We start from the raw sequence: 16162 nt of genomic DNA on the forward strand, positions 1-16162 counted from the left end.
GGGGGGGAGGAAGGGGCTTGCACACAAAAAAGAAGGAGGTTTCTTCACATCAGGGATCCTCTGCAAGGTGAATCTGCAGAGGATAAGTAATACTGAGATAACAATAAGCAGGGTAGGGCAATGCATTTTTTTTGTAGCATGAACGGACTGTACGTCTGAACAGAAAAATAACTCTGCTTCCTCCCGCGCATTCTCTCTCAACCCACGAAGGGGAAGTCAATGGTTTCCAGTGTTATTTGATGGCAGCGTTATTTGATGGGACAGACACATTTACACGTCTTTCTCCCTCCTGCTGAATTTGGCTACTCACCCTTTCCACAGTGACATTTGTCTTGCCGAAATACAGCGCTGTGAAAAATGGAGTCCTCTTTCCTCCTCAGCATTCAATGTTCAATAGGGGTATATGCTGCCCATTCCTCAGGAGACACATTCATTAATATCTGCCACAAGGGATTTGAATAGTTTTGTAAAGAAGCTGCAACAATTAACACATTACAGCAAAACCCAAACTTACCTACCCTGCAAGGAAGTCTCATTTCATTGTCAAGTTTTCCCTTCTCAGGACTGAGCCAGGGGAACGGTATTCCCTGCCAAAGGCACAAGTTTAACAGAAGGAGCAAAAGGCTTTTCACCAAGAGAATTTAGGTTTGGTTAGGGTAAGCCTGCAGTTTCACTACCTTAAAAATTCAAAGCAGTCAACTAATTTCTTCTTCACTTTGGAAATGCACATGCCAGTGATTAGCAACCAGTGATCATCACCAAGCAAACAAAAATTTTAGGATCAAGATCAGATTTAATTACATCGTGTCTATGCTGCTAAAACTTTCAACTTTTTCCACAGCCTCAGTTCATAAGCAAGAGCAATTTAGACACAGTTTTACTTCATTCCTATCCTCTCTCTCTCTCTCTCTCTATATATATATATATATAAGTGCAACTGCAGAGGTTAAGCAAGACACCATTTGTGCTAGATCTTTTGTGGGTAGCCAGAGATTCTTGCCTGTCTTGGCCTTTTTGGAAGGATTATGCAAACCAAGTTTGTTTTAGGTTTCCATGACCAAGACAATTTTTCTTCTGATCAAGTGCCTGTGATGAAATGTTATGACTCTGCACCAGGCTAGCCAATTATAGGTTCAAAATTTCAAATTCAATTAATACACAGAGTGACTGACGTGGTTCTCTACAACTAATTACCTCTCAAGGGCCAATGCATTATTTCACATAACATGTTGCTATGAATGCTGTGGGTTACTTTCTGCCCCATTATTCAAACAAACAAAGCAGAACATTCAGAGACCTCCAAAGCCTGATGAAAACCATATTGTGACCTTCTTATTAAAAAAGAAGAGAGAAAAAGCTGACAGCATCAGAAAACTAAGCTCTCATTATTCACAGGCTAGGTGGAATGATGGCAGGACCACTTATACGATGCTTGCTCTCATCTGAGATGCACATACTGTCCTGTCCAGTGTGATCTTTGTCCCAAGAACTCCAGAGAGGTCAAGTGCAGCAAGCAAGCAGTCATTTGTGCAATGGGACTGGCTTTCACTAGGTAAATCAACTGTACTTATCTTGACAAATCCCTGAAGTCTAAAGTTAGTATTTATAATTTGTAGAGAACTAAAAAAAATTTGAAAGGTGAGAAAGCATAACACTAATCACTCCTGTTCATCAACTTCATTGATTAAATGTACATTCATGCCTTGCAATCAAACACTGCGGAGGTCTTTGAAAGACACAGCATGCGCATGTCTCCTTTTGAAGAGCCAGTGTCCTCCATCTGAACTAGGCCCGCTTAGAAGCATCCATGTTTGTTTTTATATTAAGAGGAAATCGGTGTTGCAGATGTAGTCCTTCACATTAGCAATGCGATGCAATCACATTTGATTCAGTACTAAACCGCTAAAGAACAGCACTGGAAACAAGTCACGGCCATTCCAAATTTCAGTTTCCACATCTATTAGCTACCACTGCCTCAGGGAGATTATTTGTAGGCTTAATTCACTGCTATTTGCAGAGTGCTTTAAGTTCTTGGGATAGAACATGTGCAAGTGAACCACCTTCCTTTACATTGCCACAACGGCAGAAACTCTGCCCGAAGATTTTTACTAAAAAACAAAAGCTTGAGAAAAAGATTTCTTACCTTTTTAGCCACAAGCACCCTTCACGCTGATTGACGGGGCCACAAAAAGAGCTTGCAGCATTATGGCATGCTATCAAATCTGATGAAAAAGCCAACTACCCCCACCAAAAAGCCCTTTTCTCTCTCTCTCCATACTGGCTTCCAAAGCTGTAATCCTTGTGGATTCTGAAAATCATGAAGATAAGTAGTCAGGAAGCGCAGCCATGGGGGCAACAGGGATGGTGACATGCAATAACGTTCTCTGGGTAAGTACCCGGAAAGGTACATCCCATCGAGACTGAACCAGAGACCATCAGCCTTGGCTTCTACCAGCTAACCTAAAGGAACAGGTACCTCAGCATGGATCAGGGGGACATGCCACCCTTTGCTACAGCAATATAGGGTCTTATTTAAATACACAAGTTTTAAATCACAGTGCTGTACATGCACATATCTGTGCTACAAAAACTGTGCTTGAAGCCTCAATTTATTTTGCAACTTTCAATACTAAAACAGGGCAAATGAATTAGAGACTGTCATTGCTCATCACACATTTTCTAACTGCTTAATACATACAGATTTTGCTAACATTTTTCTCATTACATTTTTAGTAAGGGGAAACATCTGTTTCTTCTCTCAAAAAGTACAATCCATCTTCCAAGCTGCTACATGCCTTTGAAATTTCATGTTTATCAGCACCATAATCTCTTCCAGAACAAGAGCAGCCCAGAAAAGCAGCCTTGCAAGGAACAAAAAAAATCCAAAACAATTCTACCAGCATATATTTTTTAATTTCTCCAGATTAAACATCAAATCAAATGCTTTGATTTGAAAACTTCAGCCTGAATTCAGCATTTGTTAGAAAGTAACAAAGTAAATGACATAGTCTCTTTGAATATAAAAGTTTATTTTTGGTTTGTAAAAATAAAGTTCTCCACTACAAAGAAAACTGTAGCAAAACAGACAATTGTACATGGGTCATCTCATCAAAATATCAGTTGCTTTTGAAATGACTACAAGACACGGATCCCAGAAGATAATTTCAGGACAGAAGTTCCAATGCAAAGCACACAGAACCTTCCTGTAACGAGAGATTTTCTTCTTTTCCTCTGTGCTTATGTCGAAGACAAACATTTTTTTCATGAGTACCTTGCAGAAAGATGCCCCTTTTGATGGTCAAATGTAGCAATGCATCTTTACTATTCAGTAAGGACTGATTTGCTAAAGGTGGGAATGCGCATGTGGACGCTGAAAAATAGAATCCACCAATGACCATCAACACTGTTCAGAGCTTATTTGCAACCAACTGGGTCCGTAAACCCATTTTCCATCATGCCAGGCCAATGACTCAGCTGCGTTACTATTGCCTGCAGGTGTCATGAAAGGCCTCAAGAGTTCGGAAATCCCTCCAGGTGGGTGGCAGGCCATCCTGCAGAAACTTTCCACAGCGCTGGCATGGAGCCTGGAACAGCTTTATGTAACTTCTTAACCAGGTCTAGAAGAAAAAGTGTAGAGAGAAATTAAGGAAACTAGATAGGGATGTTCCTCAGTGTCATCATTCCTGTCAAAACACAGTGATACCAAGGATGGAGAATGTACCTTGGCTTGGAACCAGCAAGATGCACAGTGATTTTATACACACAGGGAGGCATGTAGAAGATCACAAGGGCACCATACAGCTGATTCTCCATTTTATTGGAATCTACTCCCTTGGTCCAAAAAGCAACTTTGTAAATAGAAGTTTATGCCATGAGAAGTATTAGTAGGTAGAAGCTCATCACAGCCTTTGGCTATTCCTCATATTCTGAATGAAATGGCATTGCGTTTGACCATTCACTGATATCTGTGCCCTGGCCATTGGCTTGTCTTTGTCTAATATTCATCTATCACACCTCAGCTGCAAGACATATAGGGCAAAACCTGACCTCTGAAGAGCTGAAGACAGGGGGCTTCTAAAACCAAGGGAACTCATTTTCTTTCTAATGCTATTTCAAGATCAATATTCATTGGCCATGAAAATGCTCTAAAAAATTTGTCACTGATTACACAGATGCAAGCGAAAGGGAATATGCTGTGAGGTCAGAAGTAACAAAGAACAGGCTCAACCCTTCCTAAGTAAAGGTCTCATCTTAACTGGGTTGTTCCTATTGTAATACATAAGAAGGAGCATTACATAACTCAAGTCCAAGCTCAAGGAGATGTGCAACTCAAAAAACCCAGGCAAGCAGATTCACAGTGTGAAGGATGCACATGAATCTTGTCATTTAAAGTCCTATTGAATTACGTCGATAAGAGAAAATTGTTCTCTGAAGAAGAGGTCAACAGAGCTTATTGAAACAAATCCTTCCATCTTCATCACAGCCTTCTCCATAGCAGCACAACGTCAGGCCGTCAATAACTCTCCTCCAAAAGAACGAGACCGTCTCTGGGTTTAGCAGTAAATATAGAGACAAGGGCAACAGAACACTATGGGCAAACTGCTGTTATTTACTTCAGCTCTGGTGAACTTAGTTTGCATGCAAAAAAAATCAAATTTTCTGAGCTATAATATGAAAATAGGTAAATACAGTTAAATTGTGCACTTAAGAAACATCTGTTGAAAGAAAAAAAAGAGTTCTTCATTCTTGTCAGAAAATTAAGACTTCACTGCATCCTGTCAAACAGATTGTGCATCTGACATGTGAAAGGACTAACATATTGACACATACCATGTGCATGTGGTCTTATTTTTTTTTCCCCAAGTTTTCAGCAACATTTTACCCAAACCAATAAGGCAGCCCATGGCTTAGGCAAATGCATTACTTATTTCATTAAAGATTAATTTTTGGACACTTGTTGCCTGAAACATGGATGGGACCAGTAACGCCTGCTTCCCCTGTTCAAAGCTCATGTGCAAGATGTGCTTTAAGAGGAACGTCCTACACACGTGCATATTATCTTAGTGGACTTTTTATTAAGTAAACCAATAAATGCAGCAGGTAAAGGAGTTTAACTGCTTTCAAATCAGATACCTGATGATAGGAATGCTAAAGAAGTCTCACCTGACCCATTGCTGTAGCTTCATGTGCTCTCCACGGATGAAAGCAAACCAGCTGCCTTGCATAATTTTGAAAACTGCCCATATTTTTAAGCTTTGTTCAGGACAAGTTAGAAGAAAAGGTGAAGTGAACTATGTGTGCAGTGTAAAAGGGTTTCTTCAACAGAGTGGGGTAGATTAAACACCGGCCACTTGCCAAAATGCATCATGCCTGGAAGAGTGCTGAATAAGAAACTACTGTTTTCTTTCACCAAACAGCAGGAGAGTTTGAGCCCATTTTCAGAAACTGAATTCCAAATCTACTCAGATTTAAGCTGGGCTTTTGATGTGTGCATTAAGGTTGAGATTGTTTTCAATAACTGCATCTCTTAATTTCTTTCTGGCAGATTCTCAAGTGAGGCTGGGCACATACACAAGCCATCCCCTTGGCCTGAGTGATGTTAGTTGTGCACGGTCCCTGAGGAACACAGTGGGAGCAGACTGATGTAGCAAGCCCTGTCTCCCAACAGTCCCTCTCCCATCCCCAAATGTACATCCTTTCCCAGGGGGCCAGTTGATGAAAGAGCTGGCTCTTCTGGTTTTATCCCAGCTGCAAGTTCTCACTGGGGAATTTTCAGCTGGTTGGTTACAGCCAGACTCCAACTCCTGTGCGCCGCCTGAGCAGACATTCGTGTTAGAGCTGACCCCCAAGCCAGCTCCACAGATGACAATTAGCAAATAAATGCCAACATCTACGAGAAGCTACAACTACACATCAAATCCTTTTCAAACACCACCCAACCCAATGTATTGAGAATGGTACCAATTACTTCAAGAGAATTACTTACCTGAGAAAGGCAGTTTTTACAATGTTTTTGTAAATAATTAAGTTTAACTCATTTAAATATGGGAAATCACACTGCTGCCTGAGCTGGCAGTGATGTTCAATTGCCACGTGATGCTGAAGTCTGGCGGTAAGCATTTCCCTTCCAATAGACTTACCATGAAGGATCTGACCACCACGTCTGGCATCTGGGGTAGCTGGTAGTGCAATAAGGCAGTGGTTGCATGATCTGTCACCTGTGCCAGGGACAGAAGGGGAAAATCTTTGTTTACTACTTCAGTGTTTCAGATGAAGAAATGTTAGCATACAGAATTTGGGAACCAAGCAGTCTATATATCCTCACCAGTGGCCTCTGAGAAGCTTTTCCAGTCTTATTCTTTTGCTCTCAGTAATGCAAGAGAATTGGTTGAGACAAACATGGCCAGGGACTTGATACGCAAGTAAATACAGTATTTTTGCCATTGCATTTTAAAAAGCAATGTAGAGAGGAAACATGCTCATGGTAAAGTCAGGGAAAAGTAGGGGATACTGAAAGACTCTGGATCTATTCCTGTCTCTGCTGTGACTCAGTCTGTTAACTCAATTAACTCTTTAGCCCCTTCAATTATTGGGCACAGCTTCAGAAGGCACGTTTATACCTCTAGAGGAAAGGCATTATAAAGGTTTTCTATATCCACTATTTTCATATGCAAAATTCTGCAAAAATATTAACATACTGGGTTATATTTAAAAAAATAGCAGCTACATTAAAGAATGCTCCTAAACTAGACTTCTACAGTGCAGAAGAGTAGAATACTTCCCTCTTGGATGTGCCTCTGTGAATGGAGCCAGTGTAGCATTAAAATCACTAACAAATTGAAGCATGGCTAAGTGCTTCAGAAAAAAATACTTAGTTTTCTCATCTCTATGTGCCTACACTTCTTTTTTTGTAATTCTTCCTAAGTTTTATACACCTTTAAGTCCTGGTAATTAGCTCTGTGAAGGAAAAGATCCATAGTGATTCTGATATCACTCATTGAGAATAAATTATTATCCTTGTTCCTGGGTCAAGGAAATTACTTTCAAGTTTTAATTGCAATAGCAAATTTAAGTGATTCTTGTGTACAAGCTTGTGGAAAAAGAGGTGTTCAACTTCTTAAAAATCAAGTTTTGTGTTTTGGGGTTGTTGTTTTTAATAAAGATTCCACTTTTCCACTGGAAGACCTGAGATGTAGTTGAGGTACATGACAATGTACCAATACAGTACTGCATGTGAATGGTAAAGTAGAGACTGGCCTTGTAGTTTTAACAATAAAGTTTAAAAACTGCATATACAAGTGTTGCAGTCCCATTTGAAGTTGTTTAGATCAAACCTATATGAATCTAATGCTCTTTTTAATTTCCTCCATGGTCCAGAATCCATTAATGTGATCCCAGGCTGAGAGAAGATTTCTCATAGACAATTTTTTAATCCATTGGGCAAAGGCAGAACAAAACCCAAAAGACAAGAAGTTACAGCTGAACAAATTCAGACTAGAAGTTAGGTGTAAATTGTCTACAGTGACCATTGGGAAAACTCACTACATTCTCCATCATGGAAGCCTTCAAGTCAAGACTGAGGGAACTTTTTAAGAAATATGATTTGCTTCAGTGATCTCAAACCTTTCCTGAGTAACAATACTGGGCAAGAAACACTGCTGGGAACAACAAATTTTCTTCTCCCTGTCAATCTCTGTTTTATACGTTTAATTTCCTGTGACTACAAGCAGCATCAGACTGTCTCCTGGACAACACACGGTTAAAGTTGAGGGATCACTGCTTCATCGGAACCAGAAGTTATGGGCTTGATGCAAGAATTCCTGGCAAAATTCTCTGATCTGGAGCATCCAGCAGTAAATCAAGACAGAATCAGCACTATGCATTGTCCTGACTTCAAAATCTGTACATCTATGAATACAATCACGAGCAGGATCAAAGGTACCTTAGTTGTATCCTAGTTTGTTTGGGTTTTTTTTAAATATAAGAAAGAGGCAAGCATGTCTCACGGCTGCTCTACATTTGAAAGTTAAATCAACTTAAGACAAGGCACAGGTTTAAGAACTTGGGAGCTATTACACAAAAATCCCATATTGTGGACCACACTTGCTCCATAATACAGAGTGCTTTATTACCATCTATAGCTTAATCCATCTTCACAGTAGGCTATGCTAAAATGAAACAAGCATTCTTACTCTGAAATAAGGGAGTGTCCACATAACTTTCAGAGCCCACATATCCTTATACAGAATAGTACCTTCAAGGAAGGCAGCCCCATTGATTTAAGTGTTTATGGATTAAGACACTTTTTAAACATGAAGGGGAATGGAATCTGGCCTTTGGACAGTGAGCAATTTTGGGACAAGAACTGGGTGTCTTCCTAGGAGCTTATGTAGTATCCAACCCGATGGGGCTCCAATCCCACCTGGGCTTTCATACTGCTCCCACAATATGAATTAGGAATTTAAAAAAAAGAAAGTCAGTCATTCTTGCCATTAAATCTCATGGATTACAGTAACTTCTTAATACCATTTATCCAACTCGGAACATGATTTTTTCCCCCTGCCTTTTAAGACAGTGCTCAGATTTATAGGACACTACCAGACATGTAAAAAAGGAAAGGCAGTTCTGAAGATATTTATGAGTAGCAGTTCCTTTTCTGCTTGGATATCTGCTTCTGACAAATTGTGTTTTTCTCCTGAACAAAGTTGTTTTCCCTTGGCATTGAAGATATGGGGAAAAAGTTGCATGGAAAAAAAAAAATCACCATTAACAAATTCAAATTGACTGGCCACTTTGGCATAGCTGCACATATGCTGTTCCTATTGTAATGTAAACCTAATGAGATTCCACAGGGAGATAAAAGCCATCCCAGCACTGCTAGAACACTAATAATGTTTCCTGAACGAAAAGGAGGCAATTCGTACTATAAGCAAGTGCTGATAAAGTGCTTCCAAAACAGATCAAAGTGAGTGTGTCAAACATGAGGAAGAGGAAGAGAGGAAAGAAATACCCTGCAACAGTGGTAACAAACATTGTGATGTTGAACACAGCAAAGAAAAAGAAAAGGAAAAAAAAAAGGACAAACCAGCTAGCGGGGAGAAAAAATTAAAAACACGACAAAATAGATGAAGAGAAAACACGAACTGTCCAAGATTAAAAAGAGAGAGATCAATAAGGAAGGCTTCACTAATGGAAATATCATTTCAAACCACATATGCACCAGCTCATTTTGGGGATGTATTTTTTCTTCCATCCACACTGGAACTGCAGGATAATTTCTGTGCAAGATGACATTTCATATATTCCAGGCATTTATTTTGCTGCTTTGCTTTTAGACTGTGCCTTGCTGCCTTATCTATCCAAAGATCCTACTCCCCTCCTCTTTTCTTCCACCCCCCCCCCTTTTTTTTTTGCTTAGGTAAAAAGGGTGTTGACAAGTGAATGCATTGATTAGACAGCTATTGGGCTAAGTTGCAGAATAAATCTTTCAAAAGAAAGCTTGCATTTTCAATTAATGCACTGAACAATATCTGCAGGTTTTTCCATATAAAATGGAAAGCACTCTATTGTAATTAAAACAAGTCTTACTGATTAAAATAGCTATCATTAAATTAAGCAAGTTCACAACTTGGAGCAAAGACTCACAGCAACAGGAATTCTAGCTGCTATACAAAATTGGCTGATAGAGAGGCTTGTGGTTCCTTTCTTCCAAATAAACTTAAGCTCTATCAGGGTGGAAAACAGATTTTGGGTTAGCAAAACAGGGTGGCGTGTCATATATGAACTCACTCATTTCCCCTCTTGTTGCCACGTATTTATTTTGCTCTCTAGCACCAAGCAATTTTTTGTCTGTTGCTAAATCACTTAGAAACATACACTTCCTGCACCTGTATTTGCATCCTATTCTAAACGGCTGGATATATTCTGAGTGCAACTCAAAGTTCTCTAGGCTTGTGCTGGATCAAACCATTTTAACAAGACTGTGTGTGAATGAAATATTAAATGCTTGTTATTCGTGAAGAACGATCAGGTCCCAGCAAGACTGCAGAGTTTCTGGGTACTTGCCCACTCTAAGAACCTACCTGCTGAGTCCACAATGCTGCTTTGCAGCAGACTAGAAAGGCATGCCCTCCTGAGTTTCTTATCATATCTAACTGCTCAGTTTGCTGGGCTGGTAAGCCTATAAATAGCTTATGAAAACCCCACACAGGGACGAGACACAAAACCCTTGCTTTCTGTCTGAATGAACCCACCCCAAATATTTCCTTCCCCACTCAGTGGTGCTGTAAAGGCAATACTGCAAAGCCATTCCCAGGGGTCCCACTCATCAGAAGGTGGCATTGATTCAGTATTGGCAAAATGTTATTTAATCAGCACTTCCAAAGCTGCAAATGGATTTTTTAAAAAAGGACTCTATTATTCATGAGTGGGTAAGGTTAGAAAAGTGCTTCCACCAAAAAGGCAACCCAGTCCAAAACCAAGGGTCTATTGTGCTGCTTTCCACATGGCCTGCCCAATAATCTCATTTCAAACTACAGAGTCAGATGGTGCCTCAAAGCAGGGGGTGGCCAACTGTCAGTACATGATCTGCCAGTTTTTGTGTGGGGCATGTGGCAGATCATGGTGCAAGCAGGGAACACAGCAGCAGGTAGGGCAGGGAGCAGAAAGCAGAGCAGCACATGAGACGGGCAGAACAGGACAAAGACCAGAAAGCAGAGCAGCAGATTGGGCAGGGGAAAAGGAAAGGGATCAGAGTGGCACCTGGGGCTTACCTTATACAGCATGCCTGTTAGAAAGGTTTACTTACTGTCTTAAAGTACTAACAGAGAACATTAAAAATATAGGTACTCTTCTATTGAATTATACACATTGTTCCTCTATTCTAGGACCATCTCAGAAGCTCCTATGACAGACAGTCTTCCTCGTCAGAGAGTGATGGGTTTGTGGCTTGAAACATGACAGCTGACATTCAAGTAATGCAACTGGATGTTTTCAATGGCCATAATGTCTACTCCTAAAATTCATACTAAGTTCTTGGCTTCAGTGGTATCTTGTGGCAATGAGTTCTAGCTGTTAATCATGCATGGTATTAAAAAAATATCTTTTTACCAGGTTTTAAAATATTGTCTTGTACTGTGGAAAAGACCGAGTGCCTCTTTTACTTGCCAAGACTTCCAAGCTTTTTAAATCTCTCCTCTAAGAAAAGCTTGAGAATCCATGACACTTAATAAAACAACCTAGGAGCACAGACTTTAGACAGGTCACAGTAAGATGCACAGAGAAGATATAATGGAACGCTCCCTAAGCTTTCTTGGTCTGTAGTTCAGGTGTGCGCACAGTATACATGAATAGGCTTCAAATGAAACTAACCTTAAAATACTTTGCTTGGAAGAGAGATACACCATTTCCTCCTGGGAGCAAGAACCTGCTGGCTTAAAGGGACTAGGAAGGACTGCCAGCTGATGCCTTCTACAACAGATGTCCATGAACAAGAGCAAATATAACTAATGACTGAAATTTCTGAATTAACTGCTTCTCCAATACAAAGTAATAGAGTACAGAAACTTTCCTGAAAGATAAGGTTTGGTGCGCGTGTCCCATAACTCACTGAGAATGCCAGAAATATTTAAATCTCATTGTTTTTTCTTATCTGGATTTGGTTACTCAATCATTTTTGCTTAACCAGCCACCTGAATTTAGCCAAGCACTGATCACCTAAAGGAGCAAGTGTCTGGAAGAGCCCATCTCCTCTCCTTGAGCAGACATTTATCAATAGCCTGATGTTTGTCATGCGTGCATTCATCCCACAGAGACGATTGACAAGAATACATCTTCGTACAGTGTGCGCCCTTGTAGTGGTGAAAGTTGTACCTTAAGCTTTACCGGTTGGGGACTGCAACTCTTAGAGTCAAGAACTCAAATGCACAGCAAGAAACACAAACAGCATCACATTCTCTCGTGATGTACAATTGGCTGTGTTTCTTCCCCTAAAAAAACTAGCATTTGAGAATTTGGAGGAGGCAAAACCCACTGCCCAAAGACTAAGATGTGATGGCTCAGAGCACTTTGGAGGAAGGGATGTTTCATCTCATATATTCAATTTCCCTGTGGTTGTTTTTTTGCTTGACTTGTTTCTACAAGATTTGGTACACTGTAATTTTTAGGCCAATCACTTCCTTACATCATGAACAGCCTGTTGAATAAGATACAGAAGCGAGATTTGCCTTATAAAAAAAATGTACATTACGTTTATATGCTTTATTTCATCATCCGCAATCTCCTCCCACTTCTGGCTATTTTACAGGAGCAGACTGGACTTAAAACAACAGGGAAGTAAAACACCTACCTACCTAGACCTATGTGGAAATGCTGCACTCCTTCCCAAAACAGCAATAATACTTCCCATCAGGCCCTCTGAGTTCTCCTCCCATTAATACTGGGGAATCAATCATTACTTCAAGGGCAGGGACATGTCTCTTTAAAAACCTGGACCAAGTGCTCAGACTCTTCAATGACAATATAGCAACATCTGGAGCTCCGAAGATACCTGTTCGTGGAAGCTGCAAACCTGTCAAATTCTCACAGGGCTGCAGCATGACTTTCTAGGTTAAGGACCAAAGACCTCTGATCTTCCAGCCAACCCTGTCAAACAAAGCTAAATTTGTCCTGACTTGTTTGCAAACGTTGGCTGCGTCAGCAAGCCTCTTCTCGCCTTCTTATTAAACAGGATACCCAAGTGTGTATAATTTGATGGGGGAGAGCTCCCGGCGGGCTGATTACTGTTACAGTGAACAGCCATTTTCTAAGATTCCCTAGAGACCTCATGAACTTCACATCCTGGGGTGAATCAGCTTTCATAGCCATCAAACATAGCAGCAGGGTTAGATTCAAAGAATGGAACTTAAAAATAAAGGAGGGGGTAGAATATCTGAAAGGGCAAAAACAGCCAGTAAAGAAAAGGTTTACACATTTCCATATTTTTCTGACATTTAAACTCTGCAGGTGCAGCAACTATTTTGATCTCTAGCCTCCTTATTTTAACACCTCAGATGTCTTTATCCAATAGTATAAAAGAAGAAATAAGACAGGAGGTTCAGGAATATTCACTGTTTAAATGTCAGTGTGAAATCAGAATCCCAGAGCTGAGGGCTGTAGAACATCAAGCTATTGGGCAGAAGACTGAAAGAAGAAAAGGCAGAGGATGGACCAAGCTTCACAACTTCTTATTCAAAGGGGAAGCAGAAGAATAAAACCTAAAGAGAGTTGCCCTTTTTATTGTGGGGCTACATTGATCTGCATAGGGCTGTAAGTGAACAATTTCATCAATGTACAGACATGCTGGGACCTGCTTAGATAAGTAATTTTTGTCAGAACAATGCCAAAGTGAAATCATCGCTTCAACAGAACCATATCCTTCAGCTCTTGCTCTTATAACACTAGTCCAAAGTTAAAAAACGAGTGCGAATGCATCTTTGTCAGAGAACAAAAAAGTGCCATCCCAGTGAGTGTGCTTAATATGCAGAACCACAGCACTTTCTACTACCCACATAGAAATTCTCATTGTATATTTTTAATACATCCTTACTATATCTGATTTTGTTCTTGGCTCAAAATATAGTGTAAGATCTGACAGTAAGACTTACAAAGTACTTCCTAGTATTTCCCAACAAGTTTTTTCAACCAAGGATCTCACAGTAATTAAGATGAAGAGATGAGATACAAGTAAGTATGATACCTGTGTTAAAGATGGGGAAACATATCCACAGAGAGGTATATGATTGCCCAAAATAACGCAGTGAGATAATGAGTACAGTGCTGGAAGCCTGGATCATGTGTCATGGTCATTAAACTACTAAACAACATTTTTGCCATCATTTATGTTTTTAGCTCATCCCTACTACAGTGACTGTCAACAAGAGTGCTGTGGTACCCCGGGGTGCCTTGAGATCCTTTCAAGGATGCCGTGGGATGCCCCAAAATGTTAGCACTGTAAGGTGTGCAACCATGATTCACAAGAGAAACCCACAGATTTCAAACAGGAATTGGCCACTGCAGGGCCAACAACTACCCAGTTGCAATGGTGGTCACTATGTAGCTTCTTGCCACCTAGGAACTGGACTGAAACCACTGCTTTTTTCACTAATCAATATGCACTGGTCAGCAGATTCCTCTTCCGTTTACCAATTAGTTACACTTTACGATGTACAACTGTTATTTCTACCCATTTATCAGCCAACTGCACTCACTAAGGTGACAACCATGAAATATACTGCCTGGCTCCTTTTTTAAAATTACTAAAAGTGTCTACGTGTATGGACAAATGACCAAATTACTGGTGGTGGGGGCCTCTGGCACATGCCAGCTGCTCTGCTGTAACTGCTCGTGTGCCTGCCTTCAGTCTGCAGGAAGTCAAAACTAAACTGTAGCTAACGGCCCTTAATGAAACAAGGTGCCCAACTTCTCACTTTCCCCTTGCGACTCTACTCGCCGTAATTTATTTGTCCGTATCTCAAAGAAAACATTGTTATTTGTAGTATATTTTTGTCTACAATGTACTAGATGCTTTGAAAACATATAAGGCAGGCACAGACACTGGACATATGAGATTACAACCTAAAGCATGGGTGGGCAAAATGCGACCCGGGGGCCGGATGCGGCCCACCAGGCCGTTCTATCCAGCCTGAGGGGCCTCTAAAAAATTTAGAAAATGAATATTTATCTGCCCCTGGTTGCCTGTCATGTGGCCCTCGATGGCTTGCCAAAAGTCAGTAAGTGGCCCTCTGCCAGAAATAACTGCCCGCCCCTGACCTAAAGGCATTCAAGGTTCTCTGGGTGAATCTGATATCTTTTATTAAACCAACTTAAATAGTTGGAAAAAAAAATTTAGCAAGCTTTCGGGTTTAAAAGATATCAGATTCACCCAAAGAACCTTGTCTGCCTATGTCCTTAGACCAACACGGCTACAACCTACACCCCTAATACAACCTGAAAGCACAGGTGGAGAATTTGAAAAGATGTACTTACATACAAACCCTAAACCCACTCCTGGGCAGTAATCACGTGAAAGCATTACTGAAAAGGAGGAGGGTCATTCTGTGCTGCACTACATTCGACTGCATTATTCTCTACCTGAAAGAGCACAGACAATAGTTTTATGAGACTGAGGGACACAAGGGAGGAAAAGGGAAGGAGAGATTCCTTAATTCTTACCAACTGTTTCCTATCTTGGAAATAAAGGACGAACTACATCAGTATTCTGTCCTAATGCCACTCCCAAAAACCTGCCCTTTCATCTTCAACTGGTTAATAGCTGAGATCAAACTTCCTCACTTCGGACTGCATGGAGGCCTGGGAGGGAGCTCTGTATCGTGGAAACAACTATGCATGGACACGCAATAGTTTTGAACCCTGCTTTTATGCCCTTTAGAGTCCCTGACCCACGTGTGTTACCTGAACTATGGACACAGATAAAAGAAACCAGTATAGTAGCAGGAAGTCTTGAATTTCTTAAACTGCAGCTTGAAGACGAGGAAATTGGATTTTAAAATCCGGTCAATTTGAACTTACAGCATTCTGATAAGAGGTCTTCATAAAGGGAACTTTTATTTTAGCTGCTTTCAAAAACAGTACAGCCCTGTCTAAAGGTGCCTTAAAAGTCTAAGCAGATCTATATTTTGTGCATCCATTCCCTTCTCACAACACATCTGAGAAATCACTTTTACCCTCAGTAATTTACTCGGTGAGAAGCAGGCACAACAGCTACAAGGCTAACATTTTCTTAAGCACCAATGTTACCTAGAAGCCTGCAAGACCCATTGATTTATTAAAATCAATTCCTCAATGAATTTTGACTCTACAAATGTGCAGAATTTGTTATGAAGCATTGTGGGAAAGAGGTGCTAACATATCTTCCTTCAACTATAGCCCAGGGAGGATGCCTTTTATATTTTTATTTTACTTATAAAGTAAGAAAAAGTAAAGCAAACTACTCAGAAAGAATTAAGCTAAAATTCCTAAGGGTAAGACTGACTACTCAAAGATTTCTCAGGCTACAGCAGCAAAGTCCCATATTCTGAGATAACTTTGACCACGCTCAGATAGGGATGAGGAAACATGCCTAAAGTAATTACTAAATAAGAGAAGCCTTTTTTTTTTTTTTTTT

General features: G+C 40.4%; 1 protein-coding gene across 1 annotated transcript in view; it reads right to left on the reverse strand.

Moving 5' to 3' along the window:
• Positions 1-3008: 3008 nt before the first annotated feature.
• MED27 (mediator complex subunit 27) overlaps positions 3009-16162 on the reverse strand; it is a 160469-nt gene continuing 147315 nt past the window's right edge. The window contains exons 7-8 of the mRNA XM_019510707.1: positions 6141-6218; positions 3009-3617 (exon numbers count right to left, since the gene is read on the reverse strand). Coding sequence (XP_019366252.1) covers positions 3483-3617; positions 6141-6218 — 213 coding nt within the window. The 3' untranslated portion in view covers positions 3009-3482. The remainder of the gene's footprint in view (positions 3618-6140; positions 6219-16162) is intronic.

Source organism: Gavialis gangeticus, unplaced genomic scaffold (assembly GCF_001723915.1).
Source record: "Gavialis gangeticus isolate Ggan-Ray unplaced genomic scaffold, GavGan_comp1, whole genome shotgun sequence".
In the NCBI taxonomy this organism is placed as follows: domain Eukaryota; kingdom Metazoa; phylum Chordata; order Crocodylia; family Gavialidae; genus Gavialis; species Gavialis gangeticus.